At 43.9% G+C, this 21,834-nt stretch overlaps 1 protein-coding gene and 1 long non-coding RNA gene across 9 annotated transcripts in view; one reads left to right on the plus strand and one right to left on the minus strand.

The window, feature by feature from the left end:
• The window catches only part of arhgef12a (Rho guanine nucleotide exchange factor (GEF) 12a), a 35,368-nt gene extending 19,341 nt beyond the window's left edge, over positions 1-16,027 (plus strand). For 2 of the 8 annotated variants that reach the window (XM_035622322.2, XM_035622327.2), the window contains 37 exons: positions 1,175-1,273; positions 2,164-2,213; positions 2,417-2,474; positions 2,563-2,735; positions 3,035-3,115; positions 3,496-3,615; positions 4,124-4,231; positions 4,451-4,585; positions 4,732-4,833; positions 5,008-5,118; positions 5,241-5,339; positions 5,689-5,731; positions 5,994-6,099; positions 6,220-6,357; positions 6,469-6,501; positions 7,412-7,526; positions 7,624-7,729; positions 7,811-8,014; positions 8,103-8,241; positions 8,328-8,360; positions 8,452-8,603; positions 8,842-8,988; positions 9,145-9,230; positions 10,021-10,146; positions 10,383-10,497; positions 11,966-12,066; positions 12,263-12,340; positions 12,476-12,551; positions 12,681-12,848; positions 13,019-13,106; positions 13,204-13,281; positions 13,375-13,469; positions 13,611-13,814; positions 13,907-14,143; positions 14,280-14,509; positions 14,644-14,719; positions 14,836-16,027. In XM_035622322.2, coding sequence (XP_035478215.1) covers positions 1,175-1,273; positions 2,164-2,213; positions 2,417-2,474; positions 2,563-2,735; positions 3,035-3,115; positions 3,496-3,615; positions 4,124-4,231; positions 4,451-4,585; positions 4,732-4,833; positions 5,008-5,118; positions 5,241-5,339; positions 5,689-5,731; positions 5,994-6,099; positions 6,220-6,357; positions 6,469-6,501; positions 7,412-7,526; positions 7,624-7,729; positions 7,811-8,014; positions 8,103-8,241; positions 8,328-8,360; positions 8,452-8,603; positions 8,842-8,988; positions 9,145-9,230; positions 10,021-10,146; positions 10,383-10,497; positions 11,966-12,066; positions 12,263-12,340; positions 12,476-12,551; positions 12,681-12,848; positions 13,019-13,106; positions 13,204-13,281; positions 13,375-13,469; positions 13,611-13,814; positions 13,907-14,143; positions 14,280-14,509; positions 14,644-14,719; positions 14,836-14,846 — 4,121 coding nt within the window. In that variant the 3' untranslated portion in view covers positions 14,847-16,027. The remainder of the gene's footprint in view (positions 1-1,174; positions 1,274-2,163; positions 2,214-2,416; positions 2,475-2,562; positions 2,736-3,034; positions 3,116-3,495; positions 3,616-4,123; positions 4,232-4,450; positions 4,586-4,731; positions 4,834-5,007; positions 5,119-5,240; positions 5,340-5,688; positions 5,732-5,993; positions 6,100-6,219; positions 6,358-6,468; positions 6,502-7,411; positions 7,527-7,623; positions 7,730-7,810; positions 8,015-8,102; positions 8,242-8,327; positions 8,361-8,451; positions 8,604-8,841; positions 8,989-9,144; positions 9,231-10,020; positions 10,147-10,382; positions 10,498-11,965; positions 12,067-12,262; positions 12,341-12,475; positions 12,552-12,680; positions 12,849-13,018; positions 13,107-13,203; positions 13,282-13,374; positions 13,470-13,610; positions 13,815-13,906; positions 14,144-14,279; positions 14,510-14,643; positions 14,720-14,835) is intronic. The other 6 variants (XM_035622323.2, XM_035622328.2, XM_035622326.2 and 3 more) reach the window with 5 other exon arrangements.
• Positions 16,028-17,345: 1,318 nt separating this feature from the next.
• Positions 17,346-21,619, minus strand: LOC118299014. The gene is made up of 5 exons (XR_004789736.2): positions 21,544-21,619; positions 19,892-20,228; positions 18,051-18,251; positions 17,679-17,966; positions 17,346-17,480 (listed from the first exon to the last, which is right to left on the minus strand). It is a non-coding gene; the product is annotated as an uncharacterized LOC118299014 (long non-coding RNA).
• Between the last annotated feature and the right edge of the window lie 215 nt (positions 21,620-21,834).

Here is a 21,834-nt window from a genome sequence, read left to right on the forward strand (position 1 = left end):
CAACCAAAAGTCTCTATAATACCATCAAGTGTTGGAGACGGCAAAGGATTAACATCTAGAGGCAAATTCACACCAGCCCTTTAACCCATATGGCTTCATCTGTTTTTTTTAACACCCTTGTCCTCTCCCTGTTACCCCTCCCCCTGCTCCCTTAGCTCTACCTCACCCCCTCTTTACTCCCTTCCCCCCAGCCAGGGGCTTTTGGCCCCTCTAACCACTCTCCATGTATTAGCTCCTGTTCCTTCCACTTTTCCAACCCCCACCACCTCACTGTCCTTATCGATCGACCTCACTGGTTGATGCTGCACTGATCAGGGAATCTCAGACACATCAATAAAACCAGGTCTCTTGTATTTGAGATGTTTTAAGATAACTTGCTTAGATTAACAAAAATCTTCTCAGTCCATGTTTTTTGATAACATGGGACAACATTTTTTTTCTGTTGCATTCTTTGCATTGTGTTTCCTCTTGTGCGCACTATCCTGTCAGTGGGCCAGACATTAGATAAGCTCTAATCTCTTCTTGACAATGAAACACTTTGTAAAGAACCTGAAAAGTAGCGTTCCTTCTTCTGGTCTGTTCGACAGCAAACAAAATATGTCTGGGACCATCAACAGTATTTTGCAGGACTTATTGATTCATTATTAATTCATTATTATTATTATCAGGTGACATGTCTTGAACTTACTGTTAAAGGTTCTTTGAGATAATGTCTATCCTAAATTGATAGAATTACACAAATTGAATTGGAAAAAATATTCTTTATATATATATATTGAAATGCAATGGTGGACAAAATGGGGGAACGTATGCAGAAACCAATAATTATTTTACTGTACTTGAAATACACTTAAATCTGGTGTCTGTTCCCATACTGCTTTGTGAAAACTAATTGTTGTGCAGCTTATACTTGGACCCACTTGAAAAATCAAGAGTAAAAGAAATGTTAATTGGCTATGATTGACTTGACAAAATGTGATTATTTTCACATGTGAAATCCCTTTAAAATACGGTTCCTGTTATACATGGGTGATTTTTAGTTTTATTTTTCACATATTTTGCAGTTGATGCACAGACTCAACAGAGTTAAATACATTTTACTTAATAACTTTAGTGACGTTGTCCGGATCCTCTTGAAGACTGTCCTTTCCTGTCCTGTCTGTCTCACTTGCAGGTCTGGTCCAGAGATGTGTAATCATCCAGAAAGATGAAAATGGCTTTGGGCTCACTGTCAGTGGTGACAACCCAGTGTTTGTGCAGCTTGTCAAAGAAGGTAAGGTGAAGCCTTGAACTTAAAAGTGAGGAAAAAGAAGAAAAACTATGGTGTTGCAACAACTACTTGTTCCTGCTTTGGTCTAAGCCATTATAATAGAGATGTGGACTCCTTTCTTCATGCACTGACATAAAACTGTCATGGTAGTCTGCTCTGAACTCAGATATGAGAGGTAACTGGGACTCAAAAACTGCCACCTCCACTTACTTAGAGTAGGGAAGTCATGTGCATTATATTTCTTCCTTAGTCGTTTCATAATAGCTGCAGTTATTGTGTTGTCTTTTAAAAAGGGGACTTTGACAGGATATGGTCCCTAACAAAGCCTAACAAAGTCTTTGTGAAACAAATGAAACCAAATATCTAATCTCATATAGACATAATTTAGTCATGTTGCCAGTCACATCGGCCCTTCAACACCTAGACTGACTGATCAGACTAGATCATGTCCTTAGTTCAGTGACACTGGTTCAAATTTCAACACTAAAACCAAACTTAAGACCCAAAAGGTGCATCATATGTGCATGTGGTGAATTCTTCAAACTACATTTGGTTTAGAAAACAATCTGGCTCCGTGCTGCTGACTCCAGAGTCAGACGTGGATCTCATAATAACCTGTCTCATGCCTAAATCCCTTTGTTTGGGGTGGAGCTGTGAAACAGGTCCTTCTTGTAATATAACAACTGTTATGGTCTTTCAAAATAACACTCCAATAGTCATTTTGCAACATCTGGTCTGTCAAGGCCCTGTGGTGTAGTCATTGTGCAAAAAATATCAACAACTGCGCCACGAAACTGCATGTTCTTTGCATCTTTCCTCTGATCTCACTTCCCCTGATTTCACACGTCCCCTCCTGTTTTGTTTAAACACTCTTTCTCCTCTGCGTTTGCCAGATGGGGCTGCTATGCGGGCAGGTGTTCAGACCGGAGACAGGATCATCAAGGTATTGTGTTCATCTGCCTCTGTGTCTTTAAAGTGCTAACATCACTTGTTTTCTAGTCCAAGGCCAATGCAGAGGCTATAGGCTGCCACCTCCTGGTCAGTCACAGTGCCTACTCATTCTGCTCAATCTGAAAATGGAAGGAAGTGTCAACCTGTAAATCTGGTCCTAGAATGGGAGTTTGTTGACTTCTCGCTGTCTTCCAGGTTAATGGGACACTTGTTACACACTCAAACCACATTGAAGTGGTGAAGCTAATCAAATGTAAGTTCCTCTGTCTTTGCTTAAGCAAAATCGGCAATTTGAAATCCACTCTTAAATTAAATCACATCCCTTTGTTCTCCTTTGCCAGCGGGCTCATATGTGGCCCTCACGGTGTTGGGGCGCCCTCCAGGGCTCGCCCAGATCCCTTTGTCTGAAGCAGAATCTGAAATGCTGGGCGTTAGCATTTCCTCTCCAAACTCTCCAGCAACCGAACGTCCCTACAGTCCTCAGGACCGCTTCTCTTCTACACAACCACCATGGGTACTGATGACTTCAGTTTCTACCATTGTGCTCTTTCTATAACTTATTACCACCAACATCCCTTCCCTCTTCATCTTTCTTCCTCATCATCTTGGGGATTATCTATGTTGTCCACTTTATTTTAAATATGATTGCATTCTTATGGTGGCTTCTCTGCATCCCATCGCTTCTTGCACATTTGTATGCTTCAATATTTTCAAATGCATCTGGATTATGTAGATCTAATATTTGCCTGAATAATTCACAGTTACTCCATTTGCATTTCAACTCCCCCCCCCCCCCCCCCCCCCCCCCCCCAGCAGGATGATAATAGCAGTGTCTGCAACCAGAGGGTTGATGCCTTGCAAAGGATGCTCTTGAAAGAGCAGCAGGAGCTGCAGGTGAGCATAGCAATCACTGTCACACTGTGTTCTCTCTATTACAACACTATTTTCCTCTGTAGATGTTATAAACAAAGCAAGGCACTCTTCATTCCACAGCTTTTTTATCTAAAACCTGGAAATGCATGTTTTGTTCTTATCGCTATTGAAAGTGAAAAATCATCTCCTATCTGTCTTTAAATAGAATATTGTGTAATGGTAGAAGACAGGCAGCACATGTACAGTTGGGAAGACTGACAATTCCTGCAGTGATTTTTAGACATTTTCTTTAAAGTATATACATGTATATATGTAGTGCATCAATTGTCTGACTGTGTACACACAGCAGATTACTACTGGTCCTCATTCCTTGTTTTCCTTAAACTCCTCTTGCTGTCTAGGCCATGAAGGAGGAGTACAGCAGGAACCCCTCCCCCAAACTACTGAAAGACATCCAGGAAGCTAAAAAACACATTCCTCAGCTGCAGGGTCAGCTCTTCAAGGCCACTGGGGCAACACAGGTAAAGCAAATAACAGCCCCCCCACAACTAACTAACTAGTAAATTTAGCCCACAGAATAGGATATCTAGGGACACTGATCTACTAGCAACATCCGAGCAGTCTTTGTGTGATTCTGTGTAGAGCGTTTAGGGACCGTTTCAGACAAACATTAATCCTAATCTTATCAAAGGATTAGGCTATCTCTGTGGGAAGCCACTCTTTTGTGTCTGTGTGACAGCTTATTTTATATACATCGCTCAGTGAGCCTTTTGTTATGTGCATCAACATATCTGTCTGCCCTCTGAATTTTAAAGGAAAGTTAGATTAAAGTAGATTACACTCTTAAAACACCGACAAATCCACAAAACCAAAAAAATGTATTTATTATTCCCATTGCAGCCTGTTTGTTTGCTCACTAGCTTCCGTTAACGATAAAACACATTTCATTCTGGACTTTGTAAATCTAGTTGTTATGTAATCAGATTTTTCACAACTAGTAATGAATGTTGTGTTTACATCAATCCTCAGGAGGCTGTTCCAGGCGGTGATGCAGATGATGGTAGCATGTTTGAGTCAGAGCACACTCTCACCTCTAAGGGAGACAACAGTACAGACATGTCCTGGAGCAGCACTCCTGTGAGTTGTCGCCACAAGCAACTTTATTTAAATTTTGCTTTGAATTTCATAATGAACTGTCACATTGCTAAATTTATTGGATCAGTTTTAATTATCCCTGCTTAGCTTTTGGCACTTTAGGTCTAGACAACGCTAGTGCTACTACTATTGGTATTGATTCTTCATTAAAATCGTTTGTGGTCATGTACAACAACTAAAATGGTTCCATCCCATCTCCAGTTATCTCACAGATTTGGGCCTGGATCTCCAGACAGTATGTGTCTCAGAGACACATCAGGCCCCAGCCCAAAGAGCACGCCCAGGAACAGCTTCAACTCCTGCCACTCCCCAGAGGCAGAGGACACCACTGACCTGGTAGCTCTACCCTTTGACTTTGTACAAATTAACTCAAAAAAAACTCAAAAAGTGGATGGTTGTTAGTGCAAGTGAACCAGATCAGGTCTTGTCCAAACTTTTATTTCTGAGTAAATAAGTAATATATATCAATGTCTTGTCCCCAGGACTCTCTGTCCCCCACCACAGTCAGCAGTTCCTCTTCTTCTCGCCTCGTCTCACAAATCATTGGAGCTGAGGACGACTACTTTGATTCAGACCAGGAACAGGTATTTTACCAAAGGGTAACATTGTCACGCTCTCTTTCATAATATCGTCACACTGAGCTGACATAAACTATATATATTTACTTAAAAACCTGACTCTTTTTTGTAACTTTTCTGGTATGGTTAAAGTAAGATTCTGTTGTAAGATAACAAACTGTTGTACTGAATGTGTTTCAGACAAACGGCCAGTGTCACAGCTTTAACAGCATCGAGCAGCTCAAGTCTCGCCCCGCCCACCTCTCAGCCTTCCTTCACCACGTCATCTCTCAGTTTGACCCCGCTCCTGTGGTAAGACCTCCTTCGTTCACACCTTGTTAAAAACCCTTGTACATATCAATGACCTGTTATAATGCAGCCTGACAGATTTGACTGGTCGCTGTTTTTATGACTTCCAAATCGTCTGTCCTCAGCTGTGCTACCTCTATGCTGACCTCTACAAGCAGACCAACTCCAAAGAGACCAGACGGGTGTTCATGGACCTCCACACCTTCTTCATTGACCGGGGAGCAGTAAGTAGAGTGAATTATGGAGGAAAAACAATATGTCTCTGCTTTTGTTGTTTTCGTCTTTGTCTTTATATCCTCCACAACAACTTAAACACCAATGTCGCACTTACCAGAGAACTATAAAATTTGAAAGTAAGGATCAAGTGATATATGTATCAACACATGATGATGATGATGACGATGATGATGAAGACATGATGACAGGTTCATGAGTGCCTTATTTCATAATCTGCATTCACATTGACATTTCATAAAATTTGAAACTTTTTTGCTTGACGTACTGGATGTTCACTAATTTCTTTTTTTTCCCGATTTGTTTTCAAAGTATAAAACGGTTACATTTTTGTTACAGAATTTGAAAGTTGCTGTTCCTGAATCCATCTCTTCCGATCTTGGTAAGTGTTTCAGGTCATTGTGAATAGGCGATTTGTTACACTCACCTTTTGTGCTCGTGTCAGCTCAATCAAACCATGTGGCCATTCTCATTATACACCCTGTAAGTAGATCACTTACTCAGCCATACACATTCCTGACTAATCAAATGCTCTGATGGTTTGGAAAGTATTGCTTAGTCTATCACCTATTTAGTCTGCACATGCAACAATCCCTCGGTGCTTGGTGTACAGTGTATTTGAGTGTGTGTGTGTGCGTGTGCAGACCGACGGCGAACAGAGCTGATCCCAGAGGAAATAAACCGACAACATGTTCAAACACTGCAGGACTCTCTGCTTCCTGACATCCAGAAGAACCTAGAGGATTTCAGGTAAATATGTCAGCTCCAAATTCTTTAGTTTATCTGGTGTGTTGGGTTCTAATTCATTGCAGAACTCGAGAATTTGGTTCAGTTCTCACGTCGTTGTTGACTTTATGTTGGTACATGTAGGCAGAAGCGCAGTATGGGTCTTACTGTGGCCGAAGCAGAATTGATTAGAGTGGACCAAGAGCGAGTCAGAGACCGGGTCACTCTGGAACGAGAGCGCTCGTGCGCTGAAAACATCATCACCAAGATCGAGGATATCCTGTAAGTACATGCATAAAGACACATGCTGCTTGAATGTAAGATACTCTGAAGTCTCATGTTTCTAACTATTAACAGCCACTAAAACACTGTTTTTCTTGGTATTGTTTTTAGATTAACTACTCAGACCACAGAGGAAGAGAAATGGTAAGCAAACTCACTTGTGATGCATTTGGTTAATAGATATGAAAAGCATCTCTCAATGTGTATGGAGGAGATAATTTGAACTGCCCATATTATCCTTGTTTGGGTTTTCCCTTTTCTTTTGGTGTCCCTGTGTCCCATAGAAGACAGCCCGAAAAACGTCATTTGCATTCTTGGCTCATTTCTGTAAAGTGTCAACAACACCAAGTAACATGTAACATGCTCACCTACCAGCTATTTTGGTCTAACTATTGCCATGGTTACAGCAGCGTTTTATATCCGATCAGGAAGCCTTTCTTCTGACACACGTTCTGAAGGGTTACCTATTGCCAAAGGCAGACAGAGGATGATGAGTGGCACGGCAACAATGTATATTAGACTAAAAATTGTCACGTTGAACATTACAGCATCGAAATCTGTTCCATTTGACCTCACAAATTACCTATAAATGGCCTAAAGATAGGCACTTAAAGGCTGCGAGGGCTTTCATGCCGCCTCAAACCATCTGTAGCTTCATCGCATTCTATTTCACAGTAATCTAAAATAATGAACATGTCACAACATATTTTAAATTATTAGATTATTATTATTCCATCAGTCTGTTCTTTGCATTGTTTTGACCAAGAACACAACAACATATTGGTGTCATCCAAGCCCCTTCCCACATCCCCCACAGTTTACAAAGGAAGCACTTGGCCAGTCCCTCAAAGAAAACATGTAATTTATGCAGTATGTTTATACTGAATAATTCAAAAGTGTGACTGATTAAAACAGTGTAGTTTGAAATGCCATATGGCCGCAGCACAGCCCAGATGGTTTGTGTAGAAATTGTATGAGAATGACATATGGTACATTAGACAACATGGACACTTTTTATTGTTGGTTATAATTGAGAAACTTTGTTGTCATTTAGCACTACAATGCAGTATGTCATCTATACATACATGAAGCACCTTGGTGTGAGGGTCAAGGAACCTCGCAGTCTGGAGTCCAAACGGGTCCGGATCAACTTTCTCCCCAAGATCAAGGTACTTTATATCCTTCTCAGCGCTGTGGGGTTCCTCTCTCTCTCTTTATCCCCTGACCCACTTGACTTGACTTTTGTATTTTTTTATTAAAATACAGAAAAGCATAAAGACAGAAAAGGAAGGAGAGGAGAAGGTGAAAAAGCCCAGGTTTCCCAGTATCCTTGGACCTCAGCGTCGGCCCAGCCGCGTTGAAGCAGGACCAGGTGAGTTTAGATTTTTGCATATGCTAAAATGATGAATCTACTTCTAAATCTTTTTTAATTGACACTTCTCTCTATATTCAGTGGGTAAAGCCTTGGATAGTCGCCCCCGACCTCAGAAACAATTGTCTCAGCCTTCATTGGGTGCAACTGAGCACATGGAACCTGGCCGTTTAAGAGGCAGCCAATCAAGCGAGGGCTCTGAACTCACACACTCCATGTCCGTCAACACCTCATCACCAAACAGCACCACCTACAGCTCCGACACAAGCCGAGACGCTGATATAGGTGAGCGACCGAACAACTCAATGAAACATAAGTAGAAGAAAAAAAATCACAGGAAGTGACGACTTCTAATTTGTTATTTGTCCCTCAGGTGGAACTCCGACCTCAGGCCCCCACAGGCTGAGTGACGGCCTTCAGTCCGACCCTCTGGATGGGCTGCCATACCCCGCCTCGCACTTTGACCTCTACAGCCTGGACCAACTGCAAGAGGACGACAGAGAAAGTGAAAGGTGCCATTACAGTCACATCTGCTTCCTCACATAGAGAATATTTATGTCCAACATTGATTTTTTTTTTTCTGTTAATGTTTTTGTAGAGCCCATGAGGGAACACCAAAGGCAATAAGAAGGTAAGGATACGTGGTCGTTAAGATATAAAATCGAATTAAAAATAAATCGGTTATGAGCCAGATGAAGAGCTAACCTTTTGTCTCGCTGTAGGCTTGAGGGACTGGGTGCAGCTGATGTACAGAGTGAGGACGACCAGGGAACAGACTCTGAGCATGACCCCCCAAACTGGCAACAGCTGGTGGGACAAGAAGTCCTCGCAGGTCTCCGGCCTCATGAGATCAAGAGACAGGAAGTTATCAATGGTGAGAACATAACATTTAAGCTCCATTTCTATTCATCTAAGAATTTCTGAAGTTCACAATGTGGGTGATTTAAAGTACTACTTGTGATATAGCACATACTGAGTAGAGGGGAGGAGAGGGAGAGACATACATCAGAGCATTTACTGGGATCCGACCCAAGTCCCTGTCAAACGTAAGTCATGTCGTGCTGTGTAGATGATCTGCCGTCTTGAGTTATCATCTCGCATTTTGTCCGCAGAGCTGTTCTACACGGAGCGTGCACACGTGCGGATGCTGAGAGTTTTGGACCACGTCTTCTACCAGAAGCTTTCCAAAGAGGGCATCCTCCCTCCTGCTGACATCAAGAACATCTTCACCAACTTGGAGGAGATTCTGCAGCTGCATGGTAGAGACACACACACACACACTGAACTTAATCAAAAATAATTATATATGCATGAAAATTTAAGAAACAGTAAAAACACTCAATACATGCAATGCAGTATCCTCACATGCTATACACACACTGATTGTCCATGGGTGCCTCTCCTCTGAATTTCAGTTTCAATACTGGAGCAAATGGCAGCCGTTCGGAAGAGAAATGAGTCCTCAGTAATTGATCAGATAGGAGACGACTTGCTCTCTTGGGTGAGTACAATTCTTGGGCTGAAATTGTATTGCCTGGGTCAAACATTTTTTTTTAATATTGAATAAATTTCAAGGTGACTGATGTGGTAGGGGAAAAAAAACTTATTGTGCTCAAAGAAATTGATCTGTTGCCCAGAATTGCTTCATGGCGAGAGAAAAAAAATGATGTCGGCAAATGATTGCTTTCCTCAGCCTCACATACGTTTATTCTGACATGTTATATGAGCAAGAAAATGGTAATGTAAAGTTTTTATGCCATAGAGAACGGGTTATTGGCAATGGTTTCATACTTCTTATGTCCTTCACAACAAAAACGTTAAACATGGCACAGTCAGAAGAACTACTCTGTCCTGCTCTCTGACAAAGACATGTCATCACAGTGGAAGCAAATAAATTAATTGGGAACCCATCATCCAGTAAATGTCTGTGTCAGACGTTGCCCCAGATCTGACTGACATCTTTGCATCTAAATATCATGTGATACATTAGACGTGAGGTAGCCACATATCAGTTGGCAGCCACGTCTGAAACGTCTCCATGGGGGATAAGTAGGGTAGGCGGATCCCTGAGGGTCTGAGCATCGATCTAGTCCACATTTAAACTTAAGCTGTCGCTGCTATGAGGACTTAAGCTCGGCCCCCCTTCTGGGAGTAACTGCTCATTATAATGGTTAACTACTTGGCATTTCCATGGCAACTAGCCCCCTGACCCAGATCGACTAAGTGTCTGATGTCTCTGCCCCTGTCCGTCTCTGCTCTGCTCTGTCCTGTCTCGGGTCGGATGGTTCCAGTTCAGCGGTGGGGAGGAGGAGAAGATCAAGCAGGCGGTGGGGACGTTCTGCAGTAACCAGCCGTTTGCTCTGGAGATCATCAAGACCAAGCAGAAGAAAGACTCCAGGTTCACTTCGTTCATCCAGGTACTGACATCACGCGGGCAAATTGCGGATAATTGTCGTTTCGACTGATAATAGTAGATGAAAAATGGTTTTCGGTAGCTGCTGGACTGAGTTAAACCGAAACGTTTGGATCTGTCCTATTCAAAAGATTTGACCGGAATGTCCCTTCTCTTAAGTAAACCCTTGCCTCATTTAGTCTAATAATCCCTTTTTTTTACCGTTATAGTGTAACTTCTAATCTTTTTATTGCTTTGCAGGAGGCAGAGAGCAACCGACTGTGCCGCAGACTGCAGCTCAAAGACATCATTCCTGTGGAGATGCAGCGGCTGACTAAGTACCCTCTTCTACTGGAAAACATCTCCAAGTACACAGGTGCTGTGCCGCTGCCTCATGAACCACTGTGCAGACATTAAGTCCTTATGTTAACCACGTCCTGTCTTTTAAATTGGATTATTGAATGAATTATTAGTCATGTTGAATAACAGTAGAACTTGTCAGACTCGTGTGATTCACGGCAAACAGTGACACATGAGAACACGATAAACCGTTATGATCAATATATTGGCTGACATTAGCTCATGCCAGCTTAGCAGTCATATCAGTGTAAGAACTTTCAGTACAGAAATCCCAAACTAGGTTTGAGGTTATATAGAAATTGTGTCACCTTTATATTATTTGCTCTCCAGATGAAACTCACATGTTCCTTTTTTTTTAGTACAAAAAGTGTGAACCATGGTCACAATTCTAAAAAAATCTGTTTCAGGATTGTCGTTTATGTTTTGTTTCTCATTTTTTTTTTTTTTTTTACTTACTGTCGGTTTGGCTTTACGGTGGATACATTTGAAATGAAGCCTTAATAAAACTTAATAAAAAACATCAACATGCCTATAGGCAGGGCCGCGGGATAGATTTGTGCATTCATGAAAAAAAAAATTATTCATACAGGTAGAAAAACCCAATCCCTCTCCTGCAGTCGCATCCAGACACTTCAAAGTCTGTTCCACTCGCTCTCAAATTAGTGAATGAGTGATTCATTTTGGGAGAGAAACTGAAGAGAGAAAATTTGAACTGCTTTTTTAAACGGGACCGTTTCAAACCGCTGTTATATTTATTCTCTTTATCTTTGAATACAGTTTCTTTAACCTGACTAGTGACACTTCCGTTTGTCTACAGTCCAGTTCACATGCTGGGTGGATCACTGGAACACATCCAGTCTGATGGTTGATGTTGATGTACCTCTGCATGTTACCTCCTCAACTACAGTACCTTTATTGTCCTGTGATCCTCAAAACAACGAGATCCGTGGAGGCTGTCATTTGAATTTGGAATTTAGTTTACTCATTTTGCGAGGAACAATGGGGATGCAAAATACAAGGATAATAATACCTTGTTTGGATTTTTTTTAAATCAGAATGTAATATAATACTGTTGACGGAAATGGAAATCAACTCTTGAGATGGAAGATAAGTGGATAAAAATGAACCAAATGAAGTCTTGAGCACGTTTCTGTGTGGTTACAGGCCGACCATTAGAGAATTACACTGACAAATGGAGAGATCATCATTTCTAATGGTCCTGGGGCGGTAGTGCACATTTTAGGAAATGTATCGCCCATTATTTGGTCCATCATTTTAGTCTGGGGTTCGGGTCTCACACAGAGAGGATGCTCTAATGATAAAGTATAACCGGCTATTATAGGATCATAATGCCCCCCTGCTTCATCATAATTTTTTGCGAATGATGGTTTGTTAATGGAGGGAGGAAATATCAATTTGCCGGACAGCCCCCCTGGATAACTGAGTAGGCCGCACTTCTCATCTGATGTTGTAATGTCTTTCAGACAACACGGTGGAGAAGGACAAAGTGAAGCAGGCGGCAGACTGTTGTAGGAAGATTCTCAATCACGTCAACCAGGCTGTGAAGGAATCTGAGGACAAGCAGGTTTGGTTTTTATTGATTTTTAAAAAAAATCTTTTTCAATTCTTCTTTCCATTTTATGCCATCCTCTCCACTTTTCTCTACATCGCCTTAAGTCTCATCCTAAGTCCTTCTCTACTCCCCAGGCAGCGGCTTCCTTTAAAAAAGTTCTAACTTATCCTCTTTCTTCCGTCTCTGTGTCTCTCCATCCTTCCTCCAGAGGCTGGAGGACTATCAGAGAAGACTGGACCTCTCCTCTCTAAAGCAGACGGACAACCCCATGATCCTGGAGCTAAAGGTGGTTGTCTACACGGAACTTTTTAGTTCCAGCTAAGGCGTACTCACTTTTTAAAAAAATATCTGCCAGGTAAAAATAAGTATGGCTAAATGGAAATGACTCAAAAACGTATTTTCCTCTCCCCTCATTCATCAGAACCTGGATCTAACCAAGAGAACGATGGTGCACGAGGGGCCGCTGTCATGGAAAGTGAACAAGGACAAGACAATTGGTTTGTATTCACTGATTAATAAGAGTTTAATTATTGGCAAGCAGCTAATGGAGTACATTATGTGACTCCAGTTGACTCCTGCCCGTGTTTGACAGTAAATAAAAGTGTCCCCCTCTTGTCTCCTTTCAGAACTGTACACTCTCCTCCTGGAGGACATCCTGGTTCTTCTCCAGAAACAGGACGAGCGTTTGATCCTCAAGTGTCACTGCAAAAACCTGGCAGGCACCGCCGATACCAAACACATATTCAGCCCCATCATCAAACTCAACACTGTGCTGGTGCGCTCCGTGGCCACAGGTCAGTTAACACCCAGTCTCTTTCCAGACATCATCCCATTCTTGCTCTTGAAATTGCTAAAAATACAGCCTGATGATTCCGTGTGAGGAAATCAGTGTCTCCATGCATGAATTGCAGAATAATACTGATTAATCTCCCCCCAAACCTTCTGTCCGCCTTTTCTCTGCCAGACAACAAGTCCTTTTTCGTGCTTTCCATGTCAGACAACGGCGCCCAGATCTACGAGCTGATGGCGCCCACAGTCTCAGATCAGAGAACGTGAGATATATTCTCTTTTGATTGATTCATTTAATGTTTTTTATTGTTCCAGTTGTAAAGTTGAATTAATGACATTCTTATTCCCCTTGCAAAAAAGGTGGCAGCGTCTGATCGTTCAGAGAGCCGATGCCATGAAAGTCAAACCTCACAGCATCATACCGTTACCTCAGAGCGAGTACGTAGTTCATCACCTTTTCTCATTTGATTAGATGAGACGTTTCTCAGGGTCCGAGCTTGTTACTAACCTGAGGTGTCGCTTGTGTGACAGTGGGGAGAGAGACGACGTGGAGATCATCCCCGCGGGTGTTTCAAGGCTGAGTAGAGATGCAGACCGCACGTCCACCGGCAGCACCCAGTCCACCGGTAACCGGAGCCACATGTTACTTTGTGTACCTTGTTAGTTGTTCACGGGGAGGAAAAATGTTCTTCCTTTTGACATAAATATTCTATCCTTCTCAACTGTGTGTCTCTAATGCTGACTCCTCTGTAATTATGCCTCTGTAGATAAAGAGAGCAGTCCAGCCCCTAGAGGCGCGACACAGAGCTCTCTACCTGGTAATAATCCGTTTGAGAGGTCGAAGGCAGAGGAAGAGGAGGTGGAGGAAGGGTTCGTGGACCCAGAGCTTCCTTACCAAGTGGGCGAAGATGGCAGAGAAGGAGACTCGTTTAACGTGTTTCCCTCCAGAGCAGACGAAGCACTGAAAACATGTAAGCACAACGGACGACAGTGAATCGACCAACGTATTTTAATAATTGTCTTGTTAAAAATCACTCACCTGGATCCCTCGCCTGTCCTTCAGTGGCGGCGTTAAAGCAGGTGTTGGTGACGCAGCTGATGTCCCAGGAGGCCGCAGAGCAAACCAAACGCTCCACGGGGGCTCGTCTCCTCAGGACTACCTCTCTGCGGACCCCCATCGACAGCCGCGCTCGCGTGATGGTCCACAACGGCTCGGAGAAGGGCAGCACACAGACAGAGGACCTAGCTCAGGACCTGGGCTCCGGGGACACGGGCTTCTTCGACTCCCCCGACGACTATGGTGAGCCCGGGGCCTCGACGCTGCACCGTAGATTGAAATAGACTGAACTGCGTCACATTCGTACGGTTCAGTTTGATCTGTGCTCTCTGTCCTCTCCTGATCCTCAGTTTTAAATGGCTTTGTTTGATTTTCTCAGCAGGATACCTGGTCCTGGAGGGTTACGGTGGCCCAGGGGAGAGCAGCACGGATGACGACATCTTGGCATCAACCACAGGGAAGCAGCTGAGCACCTCACAAGGCTGCGCCACGGACTCCGGCATCAACTTGAGGTTTTCTTCGACGTCACAGGCCGGCAGCCTCTCCTCGTTCAGCAGACAAGTCCTGTCTCACCTCAGAAACCTCCAGTCCAACCTAAACTATCTGAAGGTATCTGGCATTTATTTCCATTTTCAGCTCCTCAACACACACACACACACACACACACACACACACACGTTATGATAATATAGTGATCATTTTTACTGCATGATCTCACCGCAAATTGTTTTTTTTCCCTGCAGGAGGTTGAGGCCAAGTATAATAATCTAATACGCCAAAGGCCAGAGAGGTCAGCAGCAGACACGGATGGAAACAAAGGTATCTCGATCGATGCTTGCTGTCAACACGAATCACTAGACCATCAACCTATGAATCACTTCCTGTCTCCTTCCATTGTCTGATATTACACTTTCATTTCTGTCTTTTCCCCCCAGATAAGAGATAGTGGAAGTCAAACGCCGCAGCTCTTGGCTCTGGTCCCAAAGAGAAAGTAACCGACTTGTAGTCTGTTCCTACTTCTTGTGTCCTGGACTTTCTGGACCTCCTATAAGCTTGTCCTCTCACTGCTGAGTCCCCCCCCTCCCCCCCCCCCCCACCGCCGTCACCTGCGGTTGCCACAGAGAACGAGAGACTGAGTGGAGCAGAAGCATTTGAAGGGAGGAAGTGTCTTTGTGGAGCCGTGTTCCCCTCTTATCAGCACAAGGCAATCAGGGAGGTGGGATTGCCCCCAAGAAACCTCACCCCTCGACCATCTAACACTCGTTTTCCCCCTGAACTCCCTGCAAGAAAGAGAACTTATACCAAAATGTACAAAGATGTGTGTTTAGAATATATATATATGAAACACAAAACAAGAAAAGGAAAATTTTAAGATAATGTATTAAGATTTTTTTTATCCCAAGATGTATTTATTTTCTTTCTTTTCTTTTCATTTTTTTTTAAGTGTTTCCACATTGCTTGCATGCTTTTGGCCATGGTGTTACCCTTTTTGGCTGCTCTTTTCCTGCTTCAGTCACACTGAAGGGTTTAGTGTGAGTGTTGAGCGCACGCCGGCGCACGAGCTGCACGCTCGGCGAGCGAGCGTAGTCCTGACGGAACGGCAGGAATATATTCAGACTGATAGAGGCCAGAGTTGCACTGGCGATGGATAGATCCCATTGTGTTGAAACTCTTGAAACTGTGTTAAGAGGTGTGGTGTTAACTAGAATGAAGAGTCTGAAGGCTCTGATCTGGTCCTGTTGTGTTTCCTTCCTCCTCCTCCTCACTGAGAGGAGTGTTTTGACTTCCCCTTCTTTTCCCTTTGAACACTACAGGTGTCGTCCTTTTTCCCCCCTTCTTTTTCTCACAGCCCAGTGGCTTTCATGCTATCTATATGTCATCCTTTTTTCATCTGCCTTTGGGTCTCGTGCCCCCCCCCCCCCCTTCTGCGAGGAGCGGTCGTGTTCCTTCTGTATTAGCTTCTGACAGAGATGCTGCTTCTTTCTGCTACTGTTGGCGATTCTGATCCGCCTGCCTGATAATCTAACAATGTCATGAAGTTCAACATATACTGTACAATGATCAAGTTGGAAGGTAATGCATAACTTTAATAAATAAATGGTGCCATGACACATTCAAAAAGGAAAACCGTGGCTGTTTTTTGTTTTTGTTTTTTTTTATACAATGGAATTGGGTACGTGACACACTAAGAATTTAAATCCCAAGAAAAGATTTTAATTGACACTGTCGTCTGGCCAAGTGTATTTTTAATGAAAGTTTCAGTAATGGAGATATGATTGAACACCAATGAATTTCTTTTTTACTTAAAGCATGATGAAGATCAAGGACACCAGAGCATTAGTCATGATGGATCAGCTAAAGGACTTTTTTTTTTTCAAAGAAGCATACCCTTGAATTTTTATTGTTGCAATTACTCCAAGTGACATTTATCAATGAACTTTAAATAACCAAGATGTCACGTCATGACTGTGGGCGTCTCACCCAATTTTTATTTTGTATATCTGGTCGAATTATTGTTGCTATTGGTTCCGTCAGTTTGAACCTACCCTGTCAACATATTATGTCATAACTTGTATGTGTTGATCTCCTGACATGTATCAGAACATATAAATCTTTCATATGTCAGTTTTTCATCAAATGCCTGCTGATGTCCATGCCCTCCACACCGCACATCTTCATGTCAGACTTGAACGACGTGTTTGTCTGTGTTCCCGGGAATTGAATATCTCCTAATCATCTTTACGGGGTTCTTGTTAATTCATTGATTTAGCTTAAAATTTACAATTTATAAAAAATTGATCCTGTAATTCATTCTATTGCGAGAGTTGAAATAGTTGTTGTCGTTGTTGCCTCTGCGTCTTGCAGGGATTCCGTGTATTGCTCATGGCTTAAAGCCTGAGTATCTGAAAGATGATCTCTTGCATGAGAGTTAGTGAAACTGAATGGGGTTTGTTTTTTTTCAACCTGAACCCAACTCAAAACTGATAGGATGGTTGGGATAGTTGGTGGACATTTTGGAGCTTTTTAATTTGATCCTTGTAGTCGCGCGTCAAGAATTCAACTTTTGACCTTAACAGAAAGAAATGTTTTTTGTGGACATTTGGCAGAGCTAAATGTCAGAGGGGGGAAGATAAGTATTTTTCTTTTCTTTCTTTCTTTCAGAGGTTTGATCAAGGACACCAGAGAAGCTGGTGATTATTTCCAGCAGGTGGCAAACTTCCACCATTAAACATCGCGTGGAGACGAGCCACCCTGAAACCTGCAGTGACATCAGTGTTCGAAATAACCCAGGATACCTGCAGATTTTCCAGATGAGTTTGACTCTCGTGTCTGACAAATAAACAGACGAAGAAGTGCCGCTTCCATTTTGCCGCCTCAGTGAGACAAAGGGGAATCCTGGGCAGCATTTACTGGGACTTCTCCATTGCAAGCGGCGCAAGTGGCGGTGATTTCGCTCGGCGTGTCTGGGCGGGAGAGGAAGGAAGCCTCACGGTTCCCGGTGACATGCTCCCTCGTCTTCTCCCCGCGTCACCCCCGACTGTACGCCTGCTGCAGCGACACCGAGAGAGGAGAGGGTGATCTGAGGAGACAATGAGGCGCTCGGCAAGGTATGAATGGAGTAAGAAATGGCTAAGAGAAAAAAAGAAGGGAAGGAGAAAAGACCATCAATTAAGAGTACTGGAAAAGGAAGAGGTGAGGGGCAGAGCGTGATGAAGACACGAGGACAGATGGAGAAGAGAGGGGATGGTAATTGATCGCCTAGTTTCTCCACACGCACCTGTCACCCAACTAATTGGAGTGGGGAAGACAAAGAGGGGGAGGGGTGTCAGTCACACCCAAGCCTTTCAGGATGTTTCATGTTCCTCCTCCTCAACAGTGTTGAGGTTCAGGCAGGGAAAGGAGGCGTCATCCTTCCTGGAGGAATGTGAGACGATAGCCTCCTGAAAGACCTGCACTGGCTCTTTGCTTGTGCTCACCCACCAGGCCTTCCACGTCGTGTCACCCTTTAGATCCAGTGTCACGACAAGACGCAGGGAAGCGTCCGCCCGCGCCCTCAGACACCGTTCTGGATGTAATTTCGGAAGGCACGTTCAAAGGCTAGATATAAAAAAAAAAAAAAAAAAACAGGTCGAGGATTCGATGTGTTTACCTGATGCTGAATTCTGCCGAGGGGGATTGCGGTGGCACGCACCATTGTGGTTGTTGCCATGGATCTTGATTCCGAGATGAAGAGCCTTGACTAAATAACTCGGCTTTGACGGGAAAACAATCCAGGAGGTTTTTCTGCAGAACGTTCACTCGGCATCTCCCTCAACTCTGAACAACACGGCATACAGTTGAACAGAAGTTCCTGAGGGCACACACACACACACACGCACACACACACACACACACACACACACACACACAGTCATTCATTCATTCATATACGTGTGCATGTTTCTGTCTCAAAACAGTTTCTCATCAATATGCTAATGCCCCTACAAGTGCATACATTGCCATTTTGATTTTCCAACTCGTATACATTCACACTTGTCTGTCTGCAGCCACCGTTCACCCTGCGTCACCGTGTGAGGAATCGAATATAGCACTATTGTTGCTGCACGACTGGTCGCCCCAGAATTAACGATCCAAGTATATACTGTCCAGTATTTACACTCGAGTATATACTGTCCAGCATATACGGTCCAGTATATAATGTCCGTATTTACGGTCCAGTATATATATGCTTGAGTATGTACTTACCAGGATCTAAGGTCCAGTATATACATTCTAGTATATACTGTCCAGTATATACAGTGCAGTGAATATGGTCCATTATATACAGTCCAGTATATACAGTGCAGTGAATATGGTCCATTATATACAGTCCATTATATACTCTCCAGTAAATACAGTCCAGACAAAGATCCAGTATATATGCTCCAGTATATATCGTCCAGTAGATACAGTCCAGTATACTGGACCGTATATACAATCACCGGTGTGATTGTGCAAGATTGTGCGAGGGGTAACTTGAGACCAGTCAATAAAAGAATTGTACATATATATATATATTCCACCTTTACGTCTGCTTAGCTTCTCTTGCAGAGTCACGGTGGGGTTGTTTTCCTCAGCAATTAATCACTGTCTACTTGTGTGGTTCACATCAAAGACCCATTATAATGCAGACTGTGGCGTTAATAACTGAAAATAAAGTGGACGGCTCCTGAAAAGTTAGAGTTGGATTCATATTAAGCTGCTACTCAGATGGTGATTAATGGCTGTGACTATTCTCTATTTCTATTTGTATTTTTTTGGGGGGGGGGTAGTTTGTCAAACTAGAAAAATGAGTCTGTCTTCCGCTCCCTACTGTTGTCTTTTCAAATGTTTATTTTTTTCATCATCGATGTTTACATTGAAGACATTTCATCATAAGAGCTGAAGTTCTTCTGTGAAGCGCATGTTTACTGTCCGGCGCGTGTCATACTCGATGTTTCCTTGTAACATGTCGCCTCAATTATAACATGTGTCCCAAATGGGAACCCCCTGACCTTACGGGATCGATTTTGTTATATTGCCCCCCCCCCCATCGACGCAGGAGCCAATGCGAGAATGGATTGGACTGAAGATCAATGTGCTCTCCGCAGTCTGATTAATCCATAGCCCCTCGAGTAATCGCTGTCCCAAGCACAACAATGAGCCAGGCAAGACGTGGGGGGGGGGGGCTGCGTTAAGCCGGCGCTGAGAGACGAATGAACTGAGGAATATGCTGTGGGACACTTCTCAACCCGTCCAATAAGAAAGCGCCACCTGTGGCATCGGCGTTAACCCTGTGAAATTGCCACGCCTGAATTTGGTGGAGATTCTGGCTTCAGCAGGGCCTCAGGGAGGCGATCTGGCATCGGGCCTCCCCGGTTCAGTCTGCTGTGAAACAGAGACCGGAGAGGGCGCCACACAGGCGCCGAGCCGTTGAGCTGCGACCCGGGAGCGCGTCCAGGCTTGACGTACCTCAGCGCCTCGGCGGAAATCGATGACACTGCTGGCAGCCATGCTTCTGCTGACTTTGGTGACCGTCGCTGGCAAGAAGTGCACAGCTGCCGCTTCTGTCGCGCCACGCCGGCCGGGCAGCGGGTGGGAGTCTGGTTTGTGGGCGCCGTCGTCATGCAGGGGAGAGAGAAATAAAAAATGAGAATTGGAAACAAAGTGAAATGTTTCAGGCTCAAGTGATGTGATGTCGACGGACGTGCGGCTGCTCGGTGTCGTCCTCTGCGCTGTGGTGACGGGTCCTCAGCTGGAGTTTTTGACAGCGATGAATGGAGGCCCCGCTCGTTGCTCTCTCCCGGTGCTGGATTTGGTCGAGGGGAGAAATTGATTAGTTGTTTATCGTCCTTAATATATGGCTGCCGCGATCGAGACGCATAAAGAGAAGAGGAGTGATCCGCAGCAGAAGTCAACCCAGTTGAACCCAGAAGATCGATGCCGCTCCCGTGTGTTTGTCTGTCACACAGGTATCACCTGCCCACCGGCGCCTCTGGTGCTATCGAGCTAAGGGTTTTTTCATCTGAATGGGGTAGACGCGTGTAGATATTCCATTAAAATATGAAAATGAAGACATGAATCGACGTTTCCTGCTGCAGAGACAGAGGAGCAACACATACTGTATCACATGAGGAGCTGCATTTGGGACGTCGGAGGTGTCACCACCACACATCCATGTGCCTGCGTAACAGGCAGCTCGCATGAATAAAACAAACAGACCTGAGGAAGATTTACTGAAGGATTAGATAATCGTTGCATGAATCTGAATTATTAAAAAAAGAGGAGCGAGAGGCCTCCGCCGCCTTCTCTTGATTCCCCTTATTACAACTGCATAGTCATGAGTCCCTAAGTGTGAGTCATCTAGGAATCACGATGGTGTCCTCGATTGTGTGATCATTCTCGGTGAGCATGTACAGTATATAAACAGGCTTCGGCGGAACTCAAAGCCTAAATCCATAATTACAACATGCTGTCTTCTTATGAGCCGCTGATGCCCCGCTCAGTTTATGTTTTAAGCATGAGCATGAATTTTACATGGGCTTTGAAGCTGAACAGGGTTTGTTGTACATTGGCAGTATTTGTAAACACCAACAATATATATATATATATATATATATATATATACACATACATACATATATTAAAGAGAGGCTTCAATCTAGCTCCCTCCCTTACCTCCCTTATCCAGAGGTAAGGGAGAAAAATGTGTGTATCTGTCATGTGTAGGTGGAGATCTTTCAAGGAGCCAGGATCTAATCTCTGAGGATGAATTCATTCTTCTTTTAAATGTCACACATCCAGAGAGCCTCACCTGACTCCGATCTAATCCCGCGTTCTTCTTTAGTCTCTCCGTCAGATTGCAATTCATTTTTCGAAACAAATCTAAATAATCAATGTTAACAATTACTAATAGTAATAATGGTGATTTGAGTATGAGCGACTGGTGCATGTGAGCTGTGTGTGGTGTCGCGAGGGAGGGCTCGCATCCCCTCGCTCAGCGTTCACAGCTCCAGCTCCGGCTCCGTCTCAGCATTGGATAAGGAGCAGTAGACGCGCGCCCGTCTGAACGTCCTGAACGGACGCTGAGGGACCACACGGCGGGGTCGGGTGATTCAATCTACCTGACGTGCTCCTGCAGAGTGCTGATCAATGATGGCCCAATGCTGACGTCAACATCGGGAAGGGAAGAATCCACTTGAGAGAGAGAGAAAAAAAAAGAAGAAGCCAAGAGTGAGCAAAGAGAATAACAACAAAGCCTGACTGGAATTGAAAGTTGCTCTTTTGTTTTGGTCGTTCCGTTGCTACTTCCTCCACAGGCTGAAGCGGTGCTTTGGAACACTCCGAGCGGGCCGACCGCCGCGCGCCTCGAGCTCGTCCTCACAGCGTCCCGCCGCCTTCTGAAAAGGCCTCAG

Source organism: Scophthalmus maximus, chromosome 11 (genome assembly GCF_022379125.1).
Source record: "Scophthalmus maximus strain ysfricsl-2021 chromosome 11, ASM2237912v1, whole genome shotgun sequence".
NCBI lineage: Eukaryota > Metazoa > Chordata > Actinopteri > Pleuronectiformes > Scophthalmidae > Scophthalmus > Scophthalmus maximus.